Source organism: Malania oleifera, chromosome 6 (assembly GCF_029873635.1).
Source record: "Malania oleifera isolate guangnan ecotype guangnan chromosome 6, ASM2987363v1, whole genome shotgun sequence".
NCBI lineage: Eukaryota > Viridiplantae > Streptophyta > Magnoliopsida > Santalales > Ximeniaceae > Malania > Malania oleifera.
The window spans coordinates 21,254,257-21,281,808 of record NC_080422.1 but is presented as its reverse complement, the minus strand read 5'-3'; the positions used below and the strand labels follow the sequence as shown (position 1 = coordinate 21,281,808).

General features: G+C 34.1%; 1 protein-coding gene across 2 annotated transcripts; it reads right to left on the bottom strand.

The window, feature by feature from the left end:
* Positions 1 to 502: 502 nt before the first annotated feature.
* On the bottom strand, positions 503 to 26,496 carry LOC131157178 (uncharacterized). Of its 2 annotated transcripts, XM_058111139.1 has the most exons (11): positions 6,668 to 6,773; positions 6,516 to 6,581; positions 6,178 to 6,303; positions 5,282 to 5,369; positions 5,105 to 5,190; positions 4,813 to 5,034; positions 3,098 to 3,282; positions 1,765 to 1,923; positions 1,582 to 1,662; positions 1,442 to 1,496; positions 503 to 943 (listed from the first exon to the last, which is right to left on the bottom strand). In XM_058111139.1, exons 4-11 carry the CDS (start codon positions 5,364 to 5,366, stop codon positions 743 to 745), a joined length of 1,074 nt encoding a protein of 357 aa, XP_057967122.1. In that variant the 5' UTR covers positions 5,367 to 5,369; positions 6,178 to 6,303; positions 6,516 to 6,581; positions 6,668 to 6,773; the 3' UTR covers positions 503 to 742. The 2 variants fall into 2 exon arrangements, with proteins under 2 accessions (XP_057967122.1, XP_057967121.1); XM_058111138.1 differs by lacking the exons at positions 6,516 to 6,581; positions 6,668 to 6,773 and adding an exon at positions 26,192 to 26,496.
* Positions 26,497 to 27,552: the final 1,056 nt, after the last annotated feature.

The window sequence follows — 27,552 nt, the reverse complement described above, 5'->3', positions numbered from 1 at the left end:
TTTCTATTGTAAATATATATATATACATATTCAGAATAACATCTTTGATGTAGAAGGCTCTTGCCGCAACCTAAAAGGCTGAGGATCTCCCCTAGCCTCCTCAATTTTGTTGTATAACCTTGTGCTAATAAAATTCTCCTATCTTTTCTGAAAGGAAAAAAATGTGGAGAAAGTTGTTGAGGATGTACCTTGCATAGTGCCCAAAAATTGAAAATGATAATTTTTATACTAATTTCATGCTCGTGCATATAATTGAGATATAATTTTATAGCACTGCAAATCTCGCAGTGTGGATCAGCAATGGCACTCAAGCATTTCATTTTAATAATAAACATGATATTAACAATTTAGAGTCATGACAACAAGTCAGATTATCTATCAAAATTTTGTCAAGTTTTAAGAGCTATTATTCCATATGAAGATCAACATAACTGAATCAGTCCATTTTTCTCAGATACACAGAATTATGTGAAAACTTTAACTTTGAGATGACCATGAGAAGTTCCAAAATCAGACATCTGATAAACTTGTATATAATAACTGAACTTGATCATTCTTTACAATCAGTATAAAACTTGTAATTTTTTGGTATCATACATCCTGAAAATCGCCCCAAGATCTCCAAGTTACAACAAAACCCAAAAACAAAAAGAGGGAGAAGAAAAGGAGCAAATGAGGATAGCAGGGGTATCACAGCTAGATAAAATGCTTACCCAGTTCTTCAAAATGATGGAGGATTTAACTAGGAACCTTTTCTGCTCCGACTACCAGTGCTCCTCAAATTAATAGGTTCTGCCGAATTATGCATGTCCCTATTATGACCAAAAGAAGCACTGCCTCGGAGGCTGGGAGATGAAATTTTACGTGGAGATGCAGAGCTTAAGTCACTCCCTCGGACCGCCTCAGCCTCCAGAATCCTGGCTTCATCAGCTAGCAGGGTTAACTGTTTCCACAAAAGCAAAACAGCTTTTAAACGGAAATTAGATTTCAAAGAAAGTCACATACCAGTAACTCTCATAAGGATGTCATATCAGCATTGACTGTTTATGGCCCCAAGGGATTAAAAACATGATATGGTGAAAATCAACAGTCAGTATTTTGGCACAAGCTCATCAAGTGTGCCTTTTAAAGTTAAATTTAAAAACAACGAAAAACAAAATCAAAACAAAAAACAAAAACAAAGGAGAAAGCCCTAAGAATTTATACCAGAACACAAAGTATACAAGCACTTGGTCTAAAACAATTCTGAACAACATTAGAATTGGGAGAAAATATTCTTTACTCTAACTATAGGGAACAGTCGGAGCAATAAGTTTTGAGATTTCAAAATCAAGGTTTCAAGCAAACATTATATACTCAACTACCATTCAATCCGTATAAGGTCTAGTTGTTTGTATACCACTTTTGGACTTTAAAAACAGAAGTGTTGTTCATTACTTGCCTGAGTTTCATTCTCTTTCAAACGGTCTTGCAGAACATTTATGGCAGGACTTAAGCTGCAGATGATTCAAAGGCAGTGAATCAAAGGGGCAAAGGAAGAAAGCAAACACAAACAGGTAAGACATAGGCATTGATTCTAACCAATACTCCATTAACTTGCACATGGAAGCCTGATATGTTGATGTGTGATGAATGTAAGTAAGTGGATGCACTTTCCCCTCCCTAAGTAAAAATGCAGCAAATAAGAAGAAAGAAAGAAATAATATTTATATTATTTGAAAAAAAAAATGGAAGACCACATAGAAAATGACAAAATTTGAACACCTCATATTTTGTAAGATGGCTTGGTTATATGCTTCTCGTTCCTCTTCATAAAGTACACGTTGTAAATCCATAAAAGAAGTTAGAGGAGAATCAAGGTTGACAAAAGATGAGGTTGGCAACACATGAAGAGGAATTTCCTTCCTTGTATACTCTGCACCACTGCCAGTCGGAGAGACAGAGAATTTAATGTTCAGAATTGCATACTCAATCAAACCACGCATAAGATATAATTGATTAAGGACGTATGACGACTATATTAAAAAAGATTAGTCTAGAAAAGACAAGGTGAGAAAAAAAAAAATGTAAAAAGGGAATGCCATGGGTAAATGGAAAAGGCAAAAACAAAGAGAATATCTAACCCTCTAGGAAAATATCAAAACCACAAACCTCCATACTCCCATTTTAAATTTTGCCTCAGTTTAAGAATGGTTCATGAAAAATACAAAATATATAGATGCCAACACAGCTCTCTGAAGTATCAGCCAAAATGCCTCTCAAAAATAAAATCACAAAATACATAATGGTTAAAATTTAGTTTGCAAACTAAACATCCAGAAGTCAAACAACAAAAACTTAATCAAAAATTCGTGGCCAGCATAACTGCATGTTCAAATATCAAAATCCTAACCGAAATTTGGGGAATTTTACTCAATTCCAAGAATTCATTTACAACCTAACACAAAGAAAAAGTGCAAGAGGCCATAAAAAGTTCAGGCAAACTTCATTGCTGAGACATGGGTTAAACCAAGTAAAGTATCCGTTTGAACGTTTAACCAACAGAAACAGGCATTGAGGTGCAAGTTTAAGAGTTCTGCTAAAAATGCTCAGGAACAAGAACTACCTGGAAGAAATAAAACAACAAAGATAATAACTAAAACATATAAAGAAAAAAAAAATTTGAGCAACATTTGTTGATGTAATATGACATGGGATGTAATGCATATGGACAGACAGAAGGCCACAGAAAACCAATATTCGCTTGATAAATTTGAACTTGTCCGTCTCTTATTCCTTCATTGGAAAAGGAAGGCAGTTTCTCATTAAAGATATTCTACCCCATGAATCTGGAATAAATGTCTAGTTTGCAATGAAAAACAAAAACATGGCAAACAAAAAATAAAGGGGCAAAACAAGTAGTTTAAATAAGCAATGAGAAGCTCAGAAGTGACCAAGACCTGCAATTTAAGGACTGGAAGACATTAAGTGATCAAATACATAATCATGAATACCTTAATACAAGTAGTTTAAATAAGCAATGAGAAGCTAAAAAGTGACCACGACCAGCAGTTTAAGAAATGAAAGACAGTAAGTGAACAAATACACTCATGCATACCTTATTTCCAAATTTGAACGGTGCATGGCTTCTTGCATGCTTTCTGACATATCCATAGGGTCTACATCAACAATGGCTCTTTCTAGGTTGTCATTATAGTAATTTGCTCCCGGCCTCTCTCTCCCTAAATAGTTGGCATCGGCATTAGCAAAGAAATCCCCCAACTCTGAAGATCTTCCCTCACCCTAGTCAATCATATGTAGTTACATATTCAGAAAAGATACAAAATAAAGATAGCCCATCCTAACAAGTAAACACAAATAAGAAAAATACCATCTGTTTAAATGATTGTAATAACTCTAATATTTAGCTCCCTGAGAAAAAAAAAATGCTCTACAAGTTCAAGCGCACATGCAAATCATGTCATATAAATATACAAACTGAAGGGAAAGAAAATATAGAAGGGTTCAAAATCCACCATCTAGTGCTCACCTAGAACTGTGCATAAAAACAATATGATCATCTAATGCCCATCCAGAACAGTGCATAAAACAATCTAATAGGGTGAGTTTTAGCCATTTGATCTACTATATGAATGAGATGGTTTAACCTTTTCCACATTTGATCAACTATATGTGTGATTCATCAGATGGTGGATCAGAATTTAATTGTTGGCGTTGATGTGGTGATATTTGAGCGGGTACCTAAACTTGGTAAAGATTTCTCACTAGAAGGAGCCAAATTGTGTGTGCAGTCAAATTGTATCTTAAATGTTAAAACAATCAAATGCAAAATATATTCAAAAAGTTTATTCCTGATGTTATTTTTCTTGCCAACCTACACAAAAGTAGAATTTATTTTAATAATTAAGTATTAATTAAATGCAGGGGACAGAGTAGCACAGAGATTACTTTGCATAAGATTTAATCTGCAAATGACATTTGCAAAAAGGAATAAACAAGTAGAGCATATATTGAAATTTTAAAAGGATCAATAACCTATATTATAGTTGGCACTTAGTAATCTACCAATACTTTTCTACATGACTTTGTCCCCAATATCATCTACTGAAGCAGATAAAACTTTCCATGCAATAATTTTGGAAAGCTCCAGCAAAGCAATAAATTGCATCATATACCCAGATAAGTTTCTTTAAACATATGAACTTTTAATTTTTTTAAGATCGTGCTCGGTGGATGAATAAACAGCCATGCTTATGGAAGACATAATTATGTCCCTTAATCATTACCAAGTAGCCACTGTTGTTGAACCCACCAATTCCATTAACCATTTACCAGGATAATATGTTCCATGCCACAAAAATAAGGCAGCACCACTACTGACAGAAGCATTCAAGAAGAAAGAAATGTAATCATGAGACAAAGCATTGGACCTACTGTGTACCCAAGATAACAAGGCATCCTCTCAAAGCCCATGCTCTTCATTTTTTTAATTAAAATATGGTATGATTTTTCATAAAAGAATTAAGAAAACTATAATATCCTATAAATGACTAAAGGAGAAAAAAAAAAAACACAAACACCAATAGTATTGTGAACCAACCACATCTCACATCCTTCGGGAAAAAAAAAAAAAAAATCTGACCCACAGACGCAATGTTCTAAGGACCAACTGCAGGTTTGTGAACACAACAATAAATATTTGTAATTCTTAATTATCCAGAAAATCTCCCGTCTTACACACTTCCAGTTGTTTTCATAGCCATCTCGACTATTTCCGCAATATTATTCAAATGCAAGAATCAGTAGTTATACCTTGTTGATTCCAACAGCTGTTCTTGAATCACCAGTATCACCAGTATCTAGTTCCACACACTCTGCCCTTGCAGGCCTGCTTGATGTGTTCTCAGCAGAACTCCAAGATGATTCAACATCTATAATGGAACTTCTGTTTACAGGGGATAATGAAACAGGTCTCAACATATAGTTCTGTCTTCCATCCAATGATTGGAATGCAATAACTTGGATTCTTCCAACCTGAAACATCCAATAATTTAATTTAGCTCGGATCCTTTTATTTACTGAATGGCATGAATTTAACATAGACCTTGTGTGCATCTTCACTGAAACAAGAAAATATCAGCCCAATAAACCCAGAATCAAGAAGTTGATACATTGCCTGAGTCCGCACATCTGCAAAAGGTCAAAATCAGAATTGATAATTTGTTCACATAGAACTTTATGAATGAAATAAATCAATCAAACAGTTTTTGGTCAAACTTACCAACATGGGAAGGAAGAATCGTAATATGAGGATGCGAATGGTACCACCCAATCACTCTAGTCGTTCTTCCCATTGCCAAGGTCATTCTGTGCTATGTAGTTAATTGCACAAAGTCAACAATAATCCAGAAATTTCTGGCTCGTACCACAAGCAAATGCATAGTGATATGCAAGCACCAGTAATCATTAAAGTTGTTATCAAAAGATACATAATTGAAGATATTTGACAGGAGGTTTAAGCAACGTCCCCATCACATGCTCAACAATGAGATCATGGGGATAGATGCATAGACCACAAAATGCAACACTCGGTGCACAAAGCTCCCACAGCATATTGAGAATCTGGGGAGGGCTTGATGTATGCTGATATAAAACTCAAAAGTCTTCAGTTGGAAAAGATATTGATTAACCATCTCAGTACAAATGGAAAAATCAGCATAATGGGACACTAATCCAGAAATCCCTCAGCATGAAATATGTAGTTCATATTAGAAGCGTCATATTTGAAATGAATAAATATCAACACTTGATTTATTGACCAGGCAAAGAAAACTAAGCCAAAAATCATGTCACAACACTAAATAAGTCTATCCTCTTAAATTTAAACTCTTTCTTCCTTTTCTAGTAGCTGGAAAATGCTTGCACAACTCCAAAAAAATAAGCATCTGGTTTGATAGATGAAACTTCTTTCCTATTTTAGCATCAGAGATACCACTAAATTTCATGGCAAGTTACAAGTATCATGAACAATTATCACTTAAACATCACCTGTTGACACCATCAATTCTTTTAATAACTTAAGACAAGGATGCCTCAAGAAGATTGAAGAAAATGAAAATTTTCAGTCTAAATAGCATACTGGAAGAATTAAATAAATTATAAAATATGTAAGGATATCTCAGCTTGAGCTGATGCAGCTGCCAATTGCTCGGGATTGGTTTCTACTCGATCCTTCCGCCGATCAGATCGCTTCTGAGGTGATGCTCCCCAAATTAGTGCAGTCACACCCCCATTTTTTGAGTGCTGATAGCCCAAACATCTTAGAAATTCAGCATTACAATAAAAGACAAATCCTTTCTGCTCAAATCCAAACAGGGCTAATTTTGCTCTATGCAACAGAGAAAATTATTTGTTTTGTAGGAAAAGGAACATTTCCTAAGTTCACATTTATCTAAATGATCCTAATAAAAAACATATCATGTCTCAGGCAGCTTCAAGAAAATGTATCACTTTACCTCACTAGTTTTCCCTGGTCATGCCGATGCTAGCAGGGGTACATCTGTATATTCGAATTTGGAAGCCTAGAAGAAGATCGTGGATCCCAAATTCAAGAATGGGCAATTTTTCTTAGAAAAAGAAATTATTAAGAAACAAAATAGGGACTTACAAAAAAAGGAGTGTCCTTCAATGAAAAGAACACTACATAAGAACGTCCCTCCAACCCTTGCAAATCATTTAAAGAAATTGCCCTAAACGCATCAGAACCTTAAGCCGCAAAACCAAAAAACAAAACAAAACAAAACAAACGAAATTAAAAATAAATAAATAAATAACCAAAAAAAAACAAAAAACAAAAAACAATATATCTTTGTAGCCATTTGGCAGTGAAGAAACAAATTGTCATCATATTGCATCTAGTTGGAGGCCAGGTACATAACTTTTGCCTTCAAATTACCGTCCCCACCAAATTAAAATAAAACAAAAATAATTAAAACATTGAAAAGAGAGAGAGAGAGAGAGAGAGAGAGAGAGAGAGAGATGACGAGAGGGATTCAAATTTGTGATTTGTGCTATTTCGAAGAATACCTTTGTGAGTTTCAGCATTGGTATTATCAATTAGGGCCTCAAGATCAAGCCTATGCCAAAGAAGTTTTTGTGCAAAAGCTACCAGGTAGTTGGCTAGGATTGGCAGCTCAAGCGATAAAACAAAGACACGAGAGAGATACAGAAGTATCATACACTCTCGGAGTAAGAGCACTTAGGATATCTTCCATATCTATTCTTGAAAGATTCCTTAACATCCTTTCTGACCCTATTGGGTCTAAGGTATCTCTTCCTTCTTCAAAGATCTTCTAGTGCTTTGATGACTTCATCGTTATCCTTTCGAACAAGTTCTGCCAAAACCAGCTGGAGATCATTATTCATTGCTTGAGTTTACGGGAGGTGACATTCCCAATTTTTTATCTCGCTTACCACTTTTCTTGCTTCGATAGCATAATCTAATAAGCTTGCTTCTTCAGAAAGTTGGAGATATTTTCCCTCAATTGCAATTAAAGTTTCATAATCTCCGAATAGCACACAATCTAAAGCAGATCTTGCTTCAAGAAGATAAATTCCCCATAGATTTTGAACTAATTCATAAAATTTTCTATGCTTTTGGAAATCATCCCAATCTGGTGCTTCTACATTAAAATCTGAAACCGGTCCCTCTTTCTAGTCCTCTAGAAATAGGTTCAAAAATAGAATTTTTCCTATCTTTAACTCAATTGGTTCAATGTAACCTGTCCACCATAATTTTCCTGGATTGGTGAAGTTTAACATATGTTTTACCAATGATGGTAAGAAATTAAAGACTAGTCCTGTTTTTATGAAACCAAAAAATTGGACATCTCCCATTCTGAGGGCTCTCTAAACTGCTATTAAATTTTCAGGGCTAAGACTGCTAGGAATGTGCAATTTTGGAATACATAATCCACTTCTCATCCAATATTGCTTTAGTTATGGGTATTCCTCAACTCTACCCATTGCTCTGGTTGTGAATATTTTCTTTTTAAGTTGGATTTCCATTTCAACCTTTAGAACAATCTGCTGGTGAATGAGGGCAGCCATATTTTCCTTGTTAATTTCTTTGCAATTATCTGAAATAGTCTTTAATTCTTCAACTATTTCAATTACCCTTTTTTATACTATTTGAAAAAAGTGCATTTGCTGGGCTTGCTACATTTACTAGTGTAATCCTTTTAGCAAATTTTTTTTTTCCTTTCGAGATCTCTAGAGGTCTTCCCGGAAAATCTTCAAGAACAAGATCTAATCCCTTTTCCTTACTGGATTCTGAGTCATCTTCATTGATAGTTAAGTCATATTCTTGTTTTTCTTTCAAAGCCAATACTTCTTCCCCTTTAGCTTTTACCTTCCAGGTTTTAGGGTTCTGGGCACATTGAGTGTTGTAATGTTCGTATTGGTTACAAATAAAACACTGAATATGACTTTTGTCTTTGGGGTTTTCATCTTTTCTTGATGAATTCCCTTTCTCTATCTTGCTGCTTTCTACAACTCGGTGGACTAGGACTGGCCTTTCTCTCTTCTGAGAAATATTGCTTCTTCCCCTACCTCTTCCTCCTTTTTAGAAGTTAAAAGATAAATACCTCTTTTCTTCCATGAATTTCACAATCGGGCATTCTGCCAGCTTGTGTCCTTCTTGACAAAGAGGGCATTTTAACTGGCTGCTATTGCTGGCCATTAGTCTTGCAAGCATTTAAATATCTTATTAGACAGTCTGCAATAACATTTTCTTTTCCTTTTATGTATTCTACAGAAAAAGAATAATATTGCAATTCATTCCTCCATCTAACTAATCTAGCCTGCATGAAACGTCTAAGCTTAATTCCCATGAAATTCTTTACATAGGAACTATCAGTTCTGACAATAAAATGTTTTCCTAGAAAAAGTTCATTACTACGAATGCCTTTTAACTACAGCGAGAAGTTCTTTCCCGTGTATAAGATAATTTAGTTCTGCATTACTAAAACATCCACTCCAATATCTACTAAGATATTCTGTTTTATCATCCTTTCTAATTTTTAAAACACATCCCCATGCTATATTGGAAGGATCCGTTTCTAGGATAACTTCTGATTTAGACCCATTTCGGCAATCTAACTTAGGTAGATTATGAATCTCCTTTTTGACGATTTGGACTACTTCAGTATCCTCTTTTTCCCATTTCCATATTTTCTTACTAGAAACATTTTTCTGTATGGGAAATGATTTTTCTACAAGGTTCTGGATAAACCTCCTTGCGTAATTTAGAAATCCCAGAAAGCTCTGGCACTGCTTTCGATCTGCAAGTTCATCTAGAAATTGCAATAGCTTTTCTGCTATGTGCGGTTGGAGTTCCTCTCCACTTCCTTGAATTCTTAAACCAAGGAAATCAATTTGGGATTTAGCCCATATGGTCTTTCTTTCTGAAAGAACCATTCCTTCCTTTATAAACACCTCAACAACTTGCTTATGATGCTTATAATGCTCTTCTAGATTTCGGCTGAAGACAAGGACATCATCGATATAGATTGCGACAAACTATGGCATCCCATAAAATGATTTGTCCATTCTTCCTTGGAAAATCCCCAGAGCATTCTTTAATCCGAATGGCATAACTATCCATTCGTATAATCCTACTAGGGTCGTGAAGGCAGTGAGACCAATAGCTTCTTCTTTGATCTTAATCTGCCAATATCCTGACTTAAGATCGAACTTATAATAAACCATTGGTTGCTCTATTCAAATCTTGTTTCTCAGGGATTCTTGATTTTAGAGATTATAGCCATCATCCTTGGTGGCCTTATTTAATTCCCTATAGACCTGGCAAAATGGATAAAAATCCGTTAATCCGACCCGCATCCGATCCGTTTTAACCGACTTATCATCAATCGCTTGCTAAATGAGTCGAATATGGTTTTTAATTTTCATATCCGCCTCCTTAGCAGGTCGGGTCGGTTTATCTGGCGGATATCCGCCAATCCGTTTAAAATTTCATAACTTATTATTAACCCATAAAAGCCTCAAGGCTCAAGCCCAGCAGCCCATGCCCACGACCCAGCCCATGCTCACCAGACACGCACGGAGCCCTGCCAGCCACACGGCCCACACCACACTGCCACAAGCAGCCCTGCCAGCCCCTGCCCCCCTCGCGGCCTCGCCCCTCTCAACTCTCAAGTCTCAAACCTCACCTGATTAGGGTTTCATTTTCATCCTTTCCATTTCCAGCTACGCAGGACGGAGCCACATCCCATTTCCACGAGCAGTGTAGACCAGATCTAGAGCCACCATTCCCTCGCACTCGCGGCCTCACCGACGCCCAGTCATCTTCGTCTCTCGCCAGCGGCCACTCGGCGTCGGCCCTGCCCCTCGCCCAGGCCCGAGTCTTCCTTTGCAGTTTGCACTTGCAGGCCTTGCCCAGTCGTCCCCTTTCGGCTTGCAGGTACTAAAGATTAATATCTTGCTCAGTTGCTTGATATGCATTAATAATAAACCCCAAGGGTTGAATACTTGAATAAGTGAATATAATTTTAGATATCAGTTTTTGGGACCATATATTTCTAGGCTTGAATTTGAATTTGTGTTGATTTGTAAGAAATTGAATACAATTTTGCATTATATTTTGTGACAAAATACAACATTGTTGGGAATTTGTCTAAGTTTATACAAAATGTTGTATATGTATAAAAGACAATGTTACATGTATATAAATTAATGTTACATGTATATACATTAAATTCCCAAGCAATTGAATACAACAATGTTACATGTTGGGCATTATATGTATATAAATACAACAATGTTACAAAATTTTTGTCTAAGTTTATACAAATTCAAATCTAAGACCCGAAACTCATAGTCTCAAACGTAAAATAAATTCTTGGGAATTTAATTGGCACATTTTTTTAAAGATTTATTAAAGCCTAATCTTTTCTTTTTTTTAAAAAAAAATTTGATTGTTGGATAGTTGACATATATCTACGAAGATTTGAGTTTGTTAGAAACTTAATTTATATATTTATGAAAGGGCAAGCTTACCAACTTTGATTAATTGACATTTGACATCTAAAGGTAATTTTGTTCAAAAATTTTTGTACCATGTGCATGGTTAATTTCATTAAAAGTTTAGCATTATTTCTTAACTGAAAATTTTTAGAGTCAACTAAAACATTTAATCCCATTTCATAATTTTTTGCAGTGCATTACAAGGATTCGGGAAAAAAATGTCTCAATCAATAGCGAATTCAATTGATCAAAATGAAGAAATGAGTGAAGAAGAAGTTCAGTTGCCAGATTCATCAAACACAGAACCTACAAAAGAAACAACTCCACAAGTAAAAAAGAGCTAGGAAAAAAACATCTAGTATTTGGACAGATTTTGAGTTGATTGAAAGTGGAGATAAACAATATGCCCAATGTAAGTATTGTCCTAAGAAATATTTCTACCATAGTAAGAACTCTGGGACATCAAACTTACATTGTCATACAAAAAAATGCATGGGAAAGAAAAATAATGATCTGAAACAAATGCTAATGAGTCAAGGTGATGGAAAGTTGTCTCTGCATACACGAAAACTTGATCAAGTTGTACAACGGAGGAAGTTGGCAATGGCAATTGTGAGACACAATTTGCCATTTTCTTTTGTTGAGTATGAAGGAATTCATGAATGGGCTTTAGAATTAAATCCAGAGACAAAATTTGTGACACGAAATACTGCAAAAGCTGATGTTATGAGGGTTTTTTTCAAGGAAAAAGAGCACATTCGTGAGCTTTTATTGAATAATTCTAGTAGAATTTCTCTTACTTCGGACTTATGGACTTCGTTAAATACTGATGGCTATTTTTGTTTAACTGCACATTTGTGGATAAAAATTAGAAGCTTCAGAAGAAAGTATTGAGTTTTTCAAGCATGCCTCCTCCACACACTGGTTTAGCACTTAGTAACAAAGTCATAGACTTATTGGTGAATTGGGGTATAGACAAGAAACTATTTTCCATAACATTGGACAATGCTACATCCAATGATTGTTTTGTAGAGTATTTGAAGTCTAATCTGAACTTGAAAAATGCTTTGGTAAGGGAAGGAAAATTTTTTCATGTTCGCTATTGCACTCACATATTGAATTTCATTGTCCAAGATGGCCTAAAATTATCTCATTTCGCTGTGGACAAAATACGAGATTATGTCAAATATGTGAAGCATTCACAACACCGAAAGTTTAGATTTCATGAATGTTGTGAAAAGGTGAGAGTGCCACGTGTGAGAGGATTTCGCCAAGATTGTCCTACTAGGTGGAATTCTACTTATATGATGCTTGAAAGTGCTTTATACTATAGAGATGCTATTTGCCAATTCAGGTTTAGTGAGGAGAATTTCAAGTTTTGCCCAAACGATGATGAATGGAAGGAAATTGAGAAAATTGCTAGTTTCTTGAAGGTTTTTTATGACTTGACAAATCTTTTTTCTGGGACATCTTATCCAACTGCAAATTTATACTTTCAAGGAGTATGGAAGGTACAAGTAACTTTACTTAATGCGGCATTGGGTGATGATGTCTTTTTAAGGAATATGGCTACTCAAATGCAAGGGAAATTTGACAAATATTGGTCAGATTATAGTAAAATTTTGGCAATGGCTGTTATTTTGGATCCTCGTTTCAAGATACAATTTGTATCCTTTTGTTTAAAAGAAGTGCAACCAATGTCTTGGAAAGATCGAGTAAACGACATCCAGCGTGAGATGCATTCACTTTTTGATGAGTATGTGAAGCACCACTCCCCTTCAACTTCTAAGAAAATGCCTTCCTTTGAAGCAACTATTAGTCATGATCGTGGTCATATGACACCTATTGCAACATCAATTGATATGACACTAAAAGAAGATTTTTTTTTAAGTACAAATTTTATTTTACTTTAATTATACATCTATAGAATTTTTATATTTCTATTGTTATATACTTGTTTTTAGGGTTTTAAAGCTTTTGCTAAAGAAGATGAAGAAGCTCCAATGTCAGAACTAGAAATGTTTTTTAGAGAGAGGATGGTAGATTGTGATAAAGAATTGGATATTTTGGACTTTTGGAGGAGTCATGAATATAGGTATCCAATTCTTTCTCGAATGGCAAGAGATATCTTATCAATTCCAATATCAACTGTTGCATCGGAATCAGCATTTAGTATTGGAGGAAAAGTGATAAATATGTCACGTAGTTCTCTTACGCCTGATAATGCTGAAACTATCATTTTAACTCGTGATTGGCTGTATAGTCGAGGAGGTATGCTTATTTAATTATATTATAATTACTATGTATTATGCAATATTTATTTATTTATTTATTTATATTTTGAATTTTGAATGCAGTTGAAGATTTTGTAGATAAGGAAGAACTTGCTGAAGATATTGCTCAAGCTGAAAGAGCAGGTCGTACCTCATCTAGTGTATCATCTTGCTCTATTTGACTTTATTTGAATATTACTACACTAGCACAAGCTGTGCAGCTAGTACTTCTATTTATCTTTGAAAATTATGTAGTCAATAAATTATTGTTTGTTTGTTGTTTTAACTTATAGTGTTGAATAAATTATTTGAAAATTTTTTTCCCAGTTTGATAACTTGTAACTTTTGAGATGCTAAGTAATAAGTTCAATTTATGTTATTTGATTCATAACTTAAATTATATTTTGAATTCTTTCATGAGAGGCACACGAGGAGAAGAAGATGAAAGCTTTGACACAAATGAAAGCATTTCAATTAATTCAAGGCATTCAAATGATTTTGAAGTTATTTGAAGGATGGATTGAGATTTTTTTTTTGTTTGTTGATTGTTTTATTTTGGGAGATTCACATGATTTGACAATAGTTGTATTTAAAGAAACTCACATACTTTAAGAACAGTTATAATGTTTAGATTTTAGACTCACTCGAGTCACACGGTTTGAGTTTCTATTTTGAGTTGGATTGGGATTAATTTATTATGTTTTATTACTTACATTTTTACTTGCATGAATCATAAGTTGTTAATTAGTATAAATGATTGAATGATTGATATCATATAGTTACTAAAAAAGTTAATACACAAACTAATTGCAAGTTATCATATACAATTTAAATTATTATGACAAAAATAAATTATTAAATTATATTTGAGAATGGCGGATTATCCGCCCATCCGCCATGAATTATCCGACCCGAAACCGCCTAATCCGCCACTTAAACAAGTCGAATATGGATTATGACTTTTTCACCCGATAATCCGCCTTATCCGTCACGGACAAACCGACCCGATCCGCTTTACCAGGTCTAATTCCCTATAATCAATGACCATCCTGGCCTTGTCTCTAACCTTTTTAACATGATTCATAACCATAAAAGCTGCACTTCTGTGCTGACTTTGGCTATGTCTGATAAGTCCTAATTTTAATAACTCTGGAATTTGTTTCTTAAATTCATCTATCATTAATTTAGGATAAGCGGTCCCTTTACTGCGAATAATTGTGTCAGAATCCTTAAGAGTGATGTCTGCCTCAGGCATGGCCTTCTGCCATAATGCTTGTGGATTTTCTGACTAGTTTTTTGAAAGTAAAGCCTTGACTTCTTATATCTGTTCGATTTTGAAAGTCTTTTTTTAGTCCTATTGGAGAACTGGAAAGATGGATAGCTTTCAGATTTTAACGAAGAAGCACCAGATTGGGATGATTTCCAAAAGCATAGAAAATTTTATGAATAAGTTCAAAATCTATGGGGAATTTATCTTCTTGAAGCAAGATCTGCTTTAGATTGTGTGCTATTCGCAGATTATGAAACCTTAATTGATTGAGGGAAAAAATCTCCAACTTTCTGAAGAAACAAGCTTATCAGATTATGCTATCGAAGCAAGAAAAGTGCTAAGCCAGATTAGATATTGGGAATGTCACCTCCCATCAACTCAAGCAATGAAAAATGATCTTCAACTGGTTTTGGTAGAACTTGCTAAAAAGGATAATGATGAAGGAGTCATCAAAGCACAAGAAGATCTCTGAAGAAGGAAGAGATTTTTATCATATGATAGTCCAAGAAGTCATCATATCCCAAGCCACGTAATCGAACTAATTATTGTGGTCATATCAGTCAGCTTTGAGTCTTTATTTTATTATCTGGCAGGAATCTTACTTTCCTTAAAGAAAAGATGGTGAGTCAACAAAGCATGTGTTGTCCCCTTCTTTATTAAAGTAGTTTTATTAAAGTAGAAATCTTTACTTTATGTCGATATCTGTCAGGCATCTACTTTTGAGAAAACAGAATGTGCTTATTATCTAGTAGCATGCTCGTCTATATAAGGGATCTCCGACCCTTTGTTCGGAGAGGAAAAATTAATATAAGTTTCTTTTAGTTCAAAGACTCTCTCCAAAATATCTCTGTTCTATGAAACATTATTGTATAGGTTGAAGTTCTATCTTACCTAAAAGAGCTAAACGGAGGGGTGTAGAGGCATTACATAGGCACCAGCATATTAATGGGATCAACAAATTACCTTCTACAACTACATAAAGGTTCAACTGATAGTTCCTATGTAAAGAATTTCATGGAATTAAGCTTAGACATTTCACGCAGGCTAGATTAGTTAGATGGAGGAATGAACTGCAATATTATTCTTTTTCTGTAGAATACATAAAAGGAAAAGAAAATGTTATTGCAGACTATCTAACAAGATATTTAAATGCTTGCAAGACTAATGGCCAGCGGTAGCAACTAGTTAAAATGCCCTCAAATAGCCAGATAGAAGAGGTCAAGGCTTTACTTTCAAAAAACTGGTCAGAAAATCCACAAGCATTATGGCAGAAGGCCATGCCTAAGGCAGACATCACTCTTACGGATCCAGACACAATTATTCGTAGTAAACGGATAGCTTAGCCCAAATTCTCTCGAGGTTTTAAGTATAAGAGACTTGACTAATACGACCATTATGCAAGGGGAAGGAAGAAACTAAATTAATAAAGATCAATACATGTTTCTTAGATCCTCTCTGAACCTTTACGTAGCTGTAGAAGCCTAGAAGGTAATCTGCTAATCCCACTATTATGTCAGTGCCTATGTAATGACTTTATACCCCTCCATTGGGCTCTTTTAGGCAAGATAGAACTTCAACCTACACAATAATGTTTCATAGAACAGAGATATTTTGGAGTCTTTGAACTGAAAGAAACTTATATTAATTTTTCCAACCGGAACAAAGGGTCGGAGAACCCTTATATAGACAAACATGCTACAAGAGGATAAGCACATTTTGCTTTCTCAAAAGTAGATGTCTGACAGATATCGACATAAATTAAAGATTCCTACTTAAATAAAGCTACTTTAATATAGAAAAGGACAACACATGCTTTGTTGACTCACCATCTTTTCTTTAAAGAAAGTAAGATTTCTGCCAAATAATAAAACAAAGACTCAAAGCTGACTGATATGACCACAATAATTAGTTCGATTACGTGACCTGGGATATGATGACTTCTTGGACTATCATCTGATAAAAATCTCTACCTTCTTCAGAGATCTTCTAGTGCTTCGATGACTCCTTCATCGTTATCATTTCTAGCAAGTTCTACCAAAACCAGCTAGAGATCATTTTTCATTGCTTGAGTTGATGGGAGGAGACATTCCCAATTTCTAATCTCGCTTACCACTTTTCTTGCTTCGATAGCATAATTTGATAAGCTTGCTTCTTCAAAAACTTGGAGATATTTTCCCTCAATCGCAATTAAAGTTTTATAATTTGCGAATAGCACACAATCTAAAGAAGATCTTGCTTCAAGAAGATAAATTCCCCCATAGATTTTGAACTAATTCATAAAATTTTCTATGCTTTTGGAAATCATCCCAATCTGGTGCTTCTTCGTTAAAATTTGAAACCGGTCCCTCTTTTTAGTCCTCTTGAAATAGGTTCCAAAATAGAACTTTTCCTGTCTTTAATTCAATTGGTTCAATATATCCTATCCACCATAACTTTCCTGGATCGGTGAAGTTTAATACATGTTTTACCAATGATGGTAAGAAATTAAAGACTTGTCCTGTTTCTCTGAAACCAAAAAATTGAACATCTCCCATTTTGAGGGCTCTTTGAACTGCTATAAAATTTTCAAGGCTAAGACTACTAGGAATGTGCAATTTTGGAATACATAATCCACTTCTCATCCAATATTGCTTTAGTTCTAGGTATTCCTCAACTCTACCCATTGCACTAGTTGTGAATATTTTCTTTTTAAGTTGGATTTCCATTTCAACCTTTAGAACAATCTGCTGGTGAATGAGGGCAGCCATATTTTCCCTATTAATTTCTTTGTAATTATCTGAAATAATCTTGAATACTTCAACTATTTCACTTACTCCTTTTTATATTGTTAGAAAAAAGTGCATTTGCTGGGCTTGTTGGATTTACTAGTAATCCTACTAGCAAATTTCTTTTTCCTTTCGAGATCTCTGGATTTCTTCCTAGAAAATCCTCGAGAACAAGATCTACTCTCTTTTCCTTACTGGACTCTAAGTCATCTTCATTGATAGTTAAGTCACAATCTTGTTTTTATTTTAAAATCAATACTTCCTCTTCTTCAGCTTTTACCTACCTGGTTTTAGGGTTCTGGGCACATTGAGTATTGTAATGTCTGTACTAGTTACAAATAAAACACTAAATATGACTTTTGTCTTTGGGGTTTTCATCTTTTCTTGATGAATTCCCTTTCTCTAACTTGTTGCTTTCTGCAGCTCGGTGGACTGGGACTAGCCTTAATCTCTTCTGAGAAATACTGCCTCTTCCCCTACCTCTTCCTCCTCCTTTTCTCAAGTTAGAAGATAAATACCTCTTTTCTTCCATGAATTTCACAATTAGGCATTCTGCCGTCTTGTGTCTTTCTTGACAAAGAGGGCATTTTAGCTAGCTGCTACTACTGGCCATTAGTCCTGCAAGCATTTAAATATCTTGTTAGACAGTCTGCAATAACATTTTCTTTTCCTTTTTTTGTATTCTACAGAAAAAAAAAATAATATTGCAATTCATTCCTCTATCTAACTACTCTAGCTTGTGTGAAACGTCTAAGCTTAATTCAATGAAATTCTTTACATAGGAACTATCAGTTCTGACAATAAAATGTTTTCCTAGAAAAAGTTCATTACTACGAATGTCTTTTACTACAGCGAGAAGTTCTTTCCCATGTATAAGATAATTTAATTCTGCATTACTAAAACATCCACTCCAATATCAACTAAGATATTATGTTTTATCATCCTTTCTAATTTTTAAAACACATTCCCATGCTATATTGGACGCATCCGTTTCTAGGATAGCTTCTGATTCAGACCCATCTGTGTAATCTAACTTAGGTAGATTCTGAATCTCCTTTTTGAGGATTTTGACTACTTCAGTATCCTCCCTTTCCCATTTCCATATTTTCTTACTAGAAACATTTTTCTGTATGGGAAATGATTTTTTGCAAGGTTCTGGATAAACCTCCTTGCGTAATTTAGAAATCCCAGAAAGCTCTGGCACTGCTTTCGATCTGCAAGTTCATCTGGAAACTGCAATAGCTTTTTTGTTATGTGCGGTTGGAGTTCCTCTCCACTTCCTTGAATTCTTAAACCAAGGAAATCAATTTGGGATTTAGCCCATATGGTCTTTCTTTCTGAAAGAACCATTCCTTCCTTTATAAACACCTCAACAACCTACTTAAGATGCTTATAATGCTCTTCTAGATTTCAGCTGAAGATAAGGACATCATCGATATAGATTGCCACAAACTGTGGCATCCCATAAAATGATTTGTCCATTCTTCTTTGGAAAATCCCCGGAGCATTCTTTAATCCGAATGGCATAACTATCCATTCATATAATCCCACTAGGGTCGTGAAGGCAGTGAGACCAATAGCTTCTTCCTTTATCTTAATCTGCCAATATCCTGGCTTAAGATCGAACTTAGAATAAACCGTTGGTTGCTCTCTTCAAATCCTGCTTCTTAGGGATTCTTGATTTGGGAGATTATAGTCATCATCCTTGGTGGCCTTATTTAATTCCCTATAATCAATGACCATCCTAGCTTTGTCTCTAACCTTTTCAGCATGATTCATAACCATAAAAGTTGCACTCCTGTGCTAACTTTGGCTATGTCTGATAAGTCCTAATTTTAATAACTCTAGAATTTGTTTCTCAAATTCTTCTATCATTAATTTAGGATAAGCAATCCCTTTACTACGAATAATTGTGTTTGGATCCTTAAGAGTGATGTCTGCCTCAAGCACGGCCTTCTGCCATAATGCTTGTGGATTTTCTGACAAGTTTTCTAAAAGTAAAGCCTTGACTTCTTCTATCTGGCTATTACCTTCTACTATTCGATTTACGCTTAAGATCTCTCCTCCAACCAAATCTCTCCATTCATCAGGCTTCGCTTGATAAACTTGTATCTCCTTTTTTTCTCCTTTTTCCATCATTATTTGGCTTCTGCCACTTCTAATAGATGACGAAGTAGGGATAAAATGGTTGTCTAAAATTATTCCTTTTGAAAATACCATAAACGGCTTATATTTTTTAGGATTAAATTTCCTAGGAGAAAATCATCTAGTAACTCTAGAATTAAGCAAAGTATTTGTTCCTCAAATACCCTACCATTTAGAGTTGTCTTAACATTTCTTGCCACTTCTCCAATCTGGAGTTGTGCACTGTTACCTAACTTGAAGATTAGCTGGTTCCCACTTTTCTTCTGGAAAACTAATCCTTGTGCATGACCATGTGCATCCCACGTCTATTAGGGCTGTACATTTTATTTTACTGATAGGCATGTTTACAAGTGTTGCCCATTCTTCAATTTTAGCACTTAGAATGGATGTTCCTATATATGCTACATGGGACTGGTCTGCTTCTTCTTCTGCGTAGATAAGGATTCTTATGGTCCTTTGACCAACTATCCTTCCACTCCATGATGGTCCTAATTCAGATGGTCCAGATCCTTTTGACCGAATTTCCGAATTAATATCTTCTTCCTTAGATACACTCATTTTACTAGAAGTATAATCACTTAGTGGTTCGGTTATTATTAATCTATTTGCTTCCTGTCTTACTAACTCTGGCAATAGATTTTTTAACCTTTCTTCTGTTCTTGGGGTTACCCAAATCTGTGGCCAACTTAGTGATTTTAGATTTACAACTTCTGGTTGCAATCCTTTGACTAAGTCAGTCTGGTTTGTCTCGAAGAGCTGAGTAAATTGGTATCAGTATGTAACAAAGAGGACTAATAAAAGACTTTCAAAATTCTAACATTATATCTAAGATGAGGAAAAAAAAAATGAAGAGCATCCAATCATCCATCAAGTGGGCAAGCTCGTCAATATTCCTCTTAGTGCAATTTCACAAAAATATTATATATATAGAAACCCAACAAGTAAGAAATCCCCTCTATTATGAAGATATGAAAATCAGTTAAAAGGAGGAAAAGATGCAGAAAAGGACGATTCCCAACCCAACCTACAAGAAACAAACATCATTTATGACATTAAATCAAGTAGTAAGTAGAAAGAGACATAAATTCCAAGGACTCATGTCGAGCATAGATAAAAACTCCCAGGCAGCCCATCCCTTATGAAAGAAAGGGCATTTTTTTATCAAACAATATGCCTATAGTAGTTCATGAATAAACAAAAAAAAAAAAAAAAAAATTTAAAGTCTTTCCCTTGATTTTATTCCCTAATTATGTGGTAAACCTTGTTGATTTTGACTAACACGAAATAAGTGGATGTACTACAGTGCTTCATTATTTTAAACTAGAGTGCAATTTTGTGTATCTGATTCCTAGCAAGGGTAACTCTGCTGTTCATTGATGGCAAGAAGTACACTCTTAATTGTGCAGTGGAGATTAGAAGACATTGAAGCTGAAAAAGGATCCACTTGTTGCCTAACGGTGAATTCAGTTCAATATATCTTTGATTTGACAAGAAGTTGGAATGTCGTAACATGGCTGTGCTTCATTTGGCAGAATATGTGTGAGTGCACACACAGAAAGAGAAGGAAAGAAGAGAAAAAGAGAGAGGTTACCCACACAGAACTCAAAAGTGATGGATGCAGTCACACTGGGTGGCTAGAAATTTCAATCACCCCCAAAGTGCTAAACACATCAAAGACAAGTTAAGAAAAGGAGGAATAGAAAGAGGAAGCTGAGCAACTCAAGAAGCTCAACAAACTATGAACGAGGAGCTCTAAAAAGAGGCTTCCTAAATAGGTGATCTTCGTTTTGGTTTTTTCTTTTCTTTCATTGTTGTTTTTTCTTCCCCTAGAGAATATCTTGACCTCCTTTTATTTATATGCCATTCTTTCTTTCTAATAACATGTCCTTTGATATGAAGTAAATAAACAAAATAAGAATGCTGTAAAGATAAGGCGTTGCAATCAATTCTTATACAAATCTAAACTCTCAAAACAATTTTAATTTCACCTCCTTCTCAGTTATAAAATTTACCCCCACAAATAAAAAATTTCAGTAACAAGATCCTCCTACACTAGGTAATGCCTCACCTCAATTTGGTACGTAGAACCTTAGGCAAAACCTATTCCAACCATGACAGAACCTTGCCCCATCATTATAACCTCAAAATGCTTTTGGTCACCATGGATGAACCACTGAAGAGTTTATCATTCAATTCAACCAACTATAATCATTTCTTAGGGTGATAGAATTAGAACTCACTAATAGAAAATATTCTTAGTTTGCATTTTATAGTTCAACACATCTTTTTTTTCATTGTTATATAATGTATACAGGCACTTTATAAACAATTCTACATCTCCCTCGCTACCCTACACCTGCTCCCATTCACACTCCCACTCTTGCCTCCTATAACTCTGCCCAAAAGACACAACTGCAGTGTTCATGTACTCACGCATCCCATACCATACACAGGTTCTGTAATTCAAATATATTTCTTGTTTATAAATTATAGATCATATACTGAATATCTTAAATAATATTCATAGTCCAATAGATATGATTAGTTTCATAACAAGTTTGTAAAATATAATTTGATAAATACCATAACGATCCATCAACATATTCAGACAGCAAAATCCAATGTATTGCAACGAAAAAAAAAAGAAGGGAAATTGAATTGTATAACATATGAGGCACACACGCACCTAAATAACATTTTATGTATATATATAGTGATCAAGGACAGCGAGAAAAACTGAAAGAAAGAGAAACCTAAGGGAGAACATTAGAAAGACAAGGAGAAGAAGACGGGATAAAGAGAGAGAAACAGCAGGACACAACAGAAATTTGAGACAGAAGTTTCAGAACAGAAAATAGAAACAGAACAGTGAGAGAAACACAAAAAGGACATAAGAAGAAGGAAGAAGAAAAAAGGAGGAGGAGGAGGAGGAGGAAGATGAAGAAGATGGAGAGAAAGAGAAGAGGAAGAGGGCTGCACGAGCTACAGAGAGAAAACAGGAAACAATCTGAATTCAAAATAACTAATTAATACAATACACAAACAAAATAAATTATATGCTCAAGATTACAAATAAAACAAATATTACAAAAGAACCCTAAAATGAACAAAGTAAACCTAAATGAACTAAACTTTAAAAATAACCAAAATTTTCCAAACTAAATAAAACATTAATTTCCATACTATACTATTGATTAGGCGATGAGGAAGCAGTTTTCAAACTGCATTTCCTTCCATCATTTTCCCTAAATACCCCTCAATTATACAAGTTATCTTATGATTAAACATTTACAATTCATAGGTATATAAGTAATTTAATCAGTGTTTTAAAAGGCTCAATAGAGGCTCGCCTCAAGGCACGGCATGCTTAAAACGCCTTGAGGTTCAATCTAAAATACCAAATTCCGAAAAGGCTAACGCATTACATGCTGAGGCTTACGCATTTTTACAAAAATCACGCCTTTTGCGCCTTTTAAGTTGAGGCTTATGCATTATGGGTGTGTGATTCTCAAGCTAGAATTGTTAGAAAATTTTAACTACATGTTTGTACAAAAGGAATGTCATAATATGAACTTATTTCTAAAACTCTTGAACCTCAACCTTTCCAAAACAACTGAACTTGTATCTTACGTCATGAAAATAGTTTGAACTTTGTACTGGTATAGCTATCTCTTGTCATGATTTATGTCATGTATTTAAGTTAGCAATTTTTGAATGGCCAATAAGTATTTTGCGAAGTCATCTAGCTTTTATTTTTTACATTATATTTGTGATTTTGTTAATTTTTATTTTATTTTAAATATAAATAATTTATTTAACAAATTTTTATCTTCAAAAACAAATTCTCAAAAGGCTTACGCCTCGCCTTTTGAGGGTTAAAACGCCTCGGCTTACGCCTTTGCTTTTAAAACATTGAATTTAATAAAATAATTTTAAAATTAAATTTTGAAAAATCATTATAGTTTCACATAATCTTCCCAACTCCCCATTATCCCCAAAAAAATAGTAAATTTGAAACACCTAGTAAGCATCAAAAGTTCTCCACTGATGGCCCTCCATGCTACAATATAAGCAACTAAAGTTCTCCATTGGAGGTCCTCCATCACATGGTTAATTGAATTCTTGTCCATCAAGTAAAACATATCAAAATAAAAGCATTAATTATTTATGATTCATTATTGGACTCAAGGAAATTAAAGTACAAACAGATTTTCACTCAGCAAGATTCTTAGATCATAAATTTAAAAAAATAAAAATAATGGTGGTGTTTGTGTGTGTGTGTGTAAATATATCATAGTTTTTGGTTGCTAGAATAAAATTGAGCCAATAATAGAATCAAAGCAGAAAATAGAATCAGGATAAGAGTTGAATCAATGTGAGAATTGATTAATGCATTCGGATATACAGAGTTGAATCAATGTGAGAATTGATTAATGCATTTGGATATACATATGGAATCACTATGGGAGTCGAATGAAAGCAATTTCATTCCAAGAATACACTTCAGCAATTTCTATTTCTTTCTCTGGCCTCATCTTTCTCCCACCACTTCTAGATTCTTCTAGTTATTTTATTCATCATCCTCTATTTACTTTCAGTTATTTGCTTTCACCATGCCACCATTTTTAGATAAATGATATCAGAGTAGGGGGCGCTACATGTATGGGCGTGTAGTCTCCCCTATCCTAGGGAACTTTTGCCGATAAATATGGGTTGGTTGTGTATGAATTTGAAAAATGGAATAAAAGCTTATAAAAGATAATGTTTTATATCCATATGATTATGAGCACATATCAATATATTTTCCCAGATGATATAATCACTTAAATGAGTATATTATGATATAACTAAACTCATACTGCCACATACTGTAAATAATTCATTCCATCTTACTGATAGTTGTCTCACCCAAATATCTAAAATTTTTAGGGAATCGAGACATACAATGATGTATTAGAATCACCATTCCTTTCCTACCTATTGCTTAAAAGACTAAAATAAGCTTACGTTGCTCGTTCATTCCAAGTCTTTTTTGACAAGAATGAACATGAGTTTATAATTTATGGTGTTACTGCCATGGGAGGCAGGAGTTGGTAAGTGCTAATGTCCATGGTGATATATATGTGTATACACACACACACACACACATATATATATATATAATAAATATCTAATCATGCATGGCTTGACATGCATTTGATTTCTAATGTACGCTGTTGTTGGAGGCATGGATTGCAATGGGGGCTGGCTACCTCATCTTTGGCATCCGTGGTGACTTAAATTTATTTTTTGAGATCTGCAATTGTTCGTAGGGTTCAAAGATGACACGTTATTTGGTTTTATACATTTGTAAATTGGAAAATGTGTGTTTGTTTTAGATCTTTGTTCATAGGGACCTTGGGTTCACCAACCATGAAGTCATTGGCTCGATGGTGACAATAATAATGATGTTGATGATAGGCAACAGCATCCATGTTGATCATGTTTTTGTTTGAAACATAATTCTCTCTTAAAAAACTGAAATTAAACAGAAAATCAATATTCTGCCTAGAATGCAATTTCACCCTCATATACAGAACCAGCCAATAGACTGAGCCAGACTCCAATTCCATTTCAGCTTTGCTTCCACGAGCGGAATCAAATGCCATATATAGAGTTGATTTTATTTTAAAAATACTTTTTCTAAATTATAAATGGCCACATGTTTTTATCAATAATTCATTCCTATTTTGATTTGGTAAGAATCTAGCAAAAAAATAATAAACATATTTGTTTTATTTTTTTTAGAAATAACATTAGTAATAAACATTAATTTGGTAAATATGTTTCTGCAGAAGATCTCACTGGGGCACATATTATTGAAGCCAAAAAAATTTTATTTCTACAAAAGCAAGATTAAGGTTTGGGGAATTGTGAAGCCTGCTCACCTAATACTACTTTTCTATAGCATGTACAAGAACAGATTCCTTACTACAACTCAAGTAACTTCGAAGGGGAGGGACTTAAGAAGGGTCTTTTGAACAAGGTGTCTTGATGTGTTGTCAGTTTTCTTTCTATTCCCTTTTCATTTTAACCATGAGGATCCCTGTCCTCTTTACCTTGTAATTCATTTCTCTCTAAGCAAATTTTATTTTGCTATCCAAAAGGAAAGAAAAAGCAGGACATAATTTATCATGGCTTCTCAAAAAAAAAAAAACATAGTGCCCAGGTTCCAATTCAACGAGTCTAATTGAAAGCAAAACATAAAAAGAATTTCAGGAACCCACTGGTAAAAACCAAGCCAGTTCCATAATGGTTACAAACTATTTCAACCTGAAATGCAGCGAGTTTTCTGATCTAATCAACGCAACAAAACCACATTCTTCGAAAGAATGAAAAATTAAAAACTAAGCCGGCGGTAATTTAAATAGAAACAAATCGAAAATTATGGACTTCATTTAATTTTAGAAGTTCAATCCAAGTGTGCTCGAAAATGCGCTTGGAAATAGAATTCCCAAACAACTGAAACCAACTATTTAAAGCCCCAATTCCAGCAAAGTATAAAGCTACGACACTACGCCAAAACCACTCAAACATTTCAATCCAGTCACTCAATATCTCAAACACAACAAGCAACATTAGCACCTCAACCAAAACAAACAAAAGACAGTGTATTTCAAAAAATAACTGATGAATTAAAGAACACAAGATTTGACCTGAATGTCTCCGAGAAGAAGCCCCATGATCTCTTCTTTTTCAGTAGACAATGCATGAGTGAGGCATGTTAACCAAACATCTTCAGACATCTTCACACCAGTTAGAGACATTCTCTGATCCCTCTCTTCTTCGTCCCAACTCTCAGAAACTCGCCTCTATCAATAATTCTCTCCTTCTCCCTCTTCCTCTCTCTACTTTCTCTGTCCAGAAATCTAAAAGGAGAAGGGGCAGCAGAACCCGGGGTTCTGAGATCTTCGATGGGAGCATGGGGATCTCAGACTGCCCCATGTTACAGTGTTACAGACCCCAATCTCTTATCGTGCGACCATCATATCTGGACCATTAATTCACTCATCATCGACCGTCCGTTTCGCCCTACCTAACTCTGACCGGATTATTATAAGCCGGCGTTTCTTTAGTTCCTACTTTCTTTAGTTCCTACTTTGAGCAAACAGTAGGAGGACGTGAGTTCGGCCAATTTATATATATATATATATATATATATATATATTTTTTAAAAGCAAAAATTATGCTGTACAAAGCATTTTACATTTAATTTTTTTAAAATATGATATATAAGAATTATTCTTATTTTATATTTTATATTTTTTTACAGTTAAAAATAATTTACGTTACATGTTTTTTGTTTGGTTGTTAGTCATTAATTTTCTTCAAAAAAATTTGAAAATTAAATTTTATTAGTTTTTAATTATTTTAGTAACCAATTGGCTAAATACTTACATATTCATAATTAATTTTTTGTGAAATTATTCAATCATTTTATACATAATTTTTATTAAAATTAAAATTAAATAACCATGTAAATTTAAGATATAAATAAAATAAAAGTATTCATGAAATTTTCAAATCTTAAAAAAATACTTTAATTATTTCAATTATCTTATATAATAAGATTGTTCTAAATAATGATTTTTTGAAACACAATAATAAAGTAAAATAATTATAATAATTTTTATTTTATTATATTATTTTAAATATGCATTTTCCTTGTATTTTTATTAATTTAATTATATTTTTAGTTGTTGCTGAATTCAAAAACAAGGCGAGCATTTGTTCAATTAATTTTTTTTTTAATTTTAGAAATCTAGCAAAACCTATTGCTAGTTTTTTTAGTTTTTGATGTTCGTTTTTATAACTGTTTACAACTTATCAAATGACCTTCTCAAGTAATATCTTATTTGCGAAGTTTAAAAAGTTATGGATTTGAAATTTTTAAAAACTTAATGTCTCTAATTTTTTTAAAGTGTTGTAAAATTATTAATATATTAATTAATTTTTTTAAAAAAATACATGTCTGATTTAGTCATTTTAAAAATTTTCAATTACTTTATAACAAAAT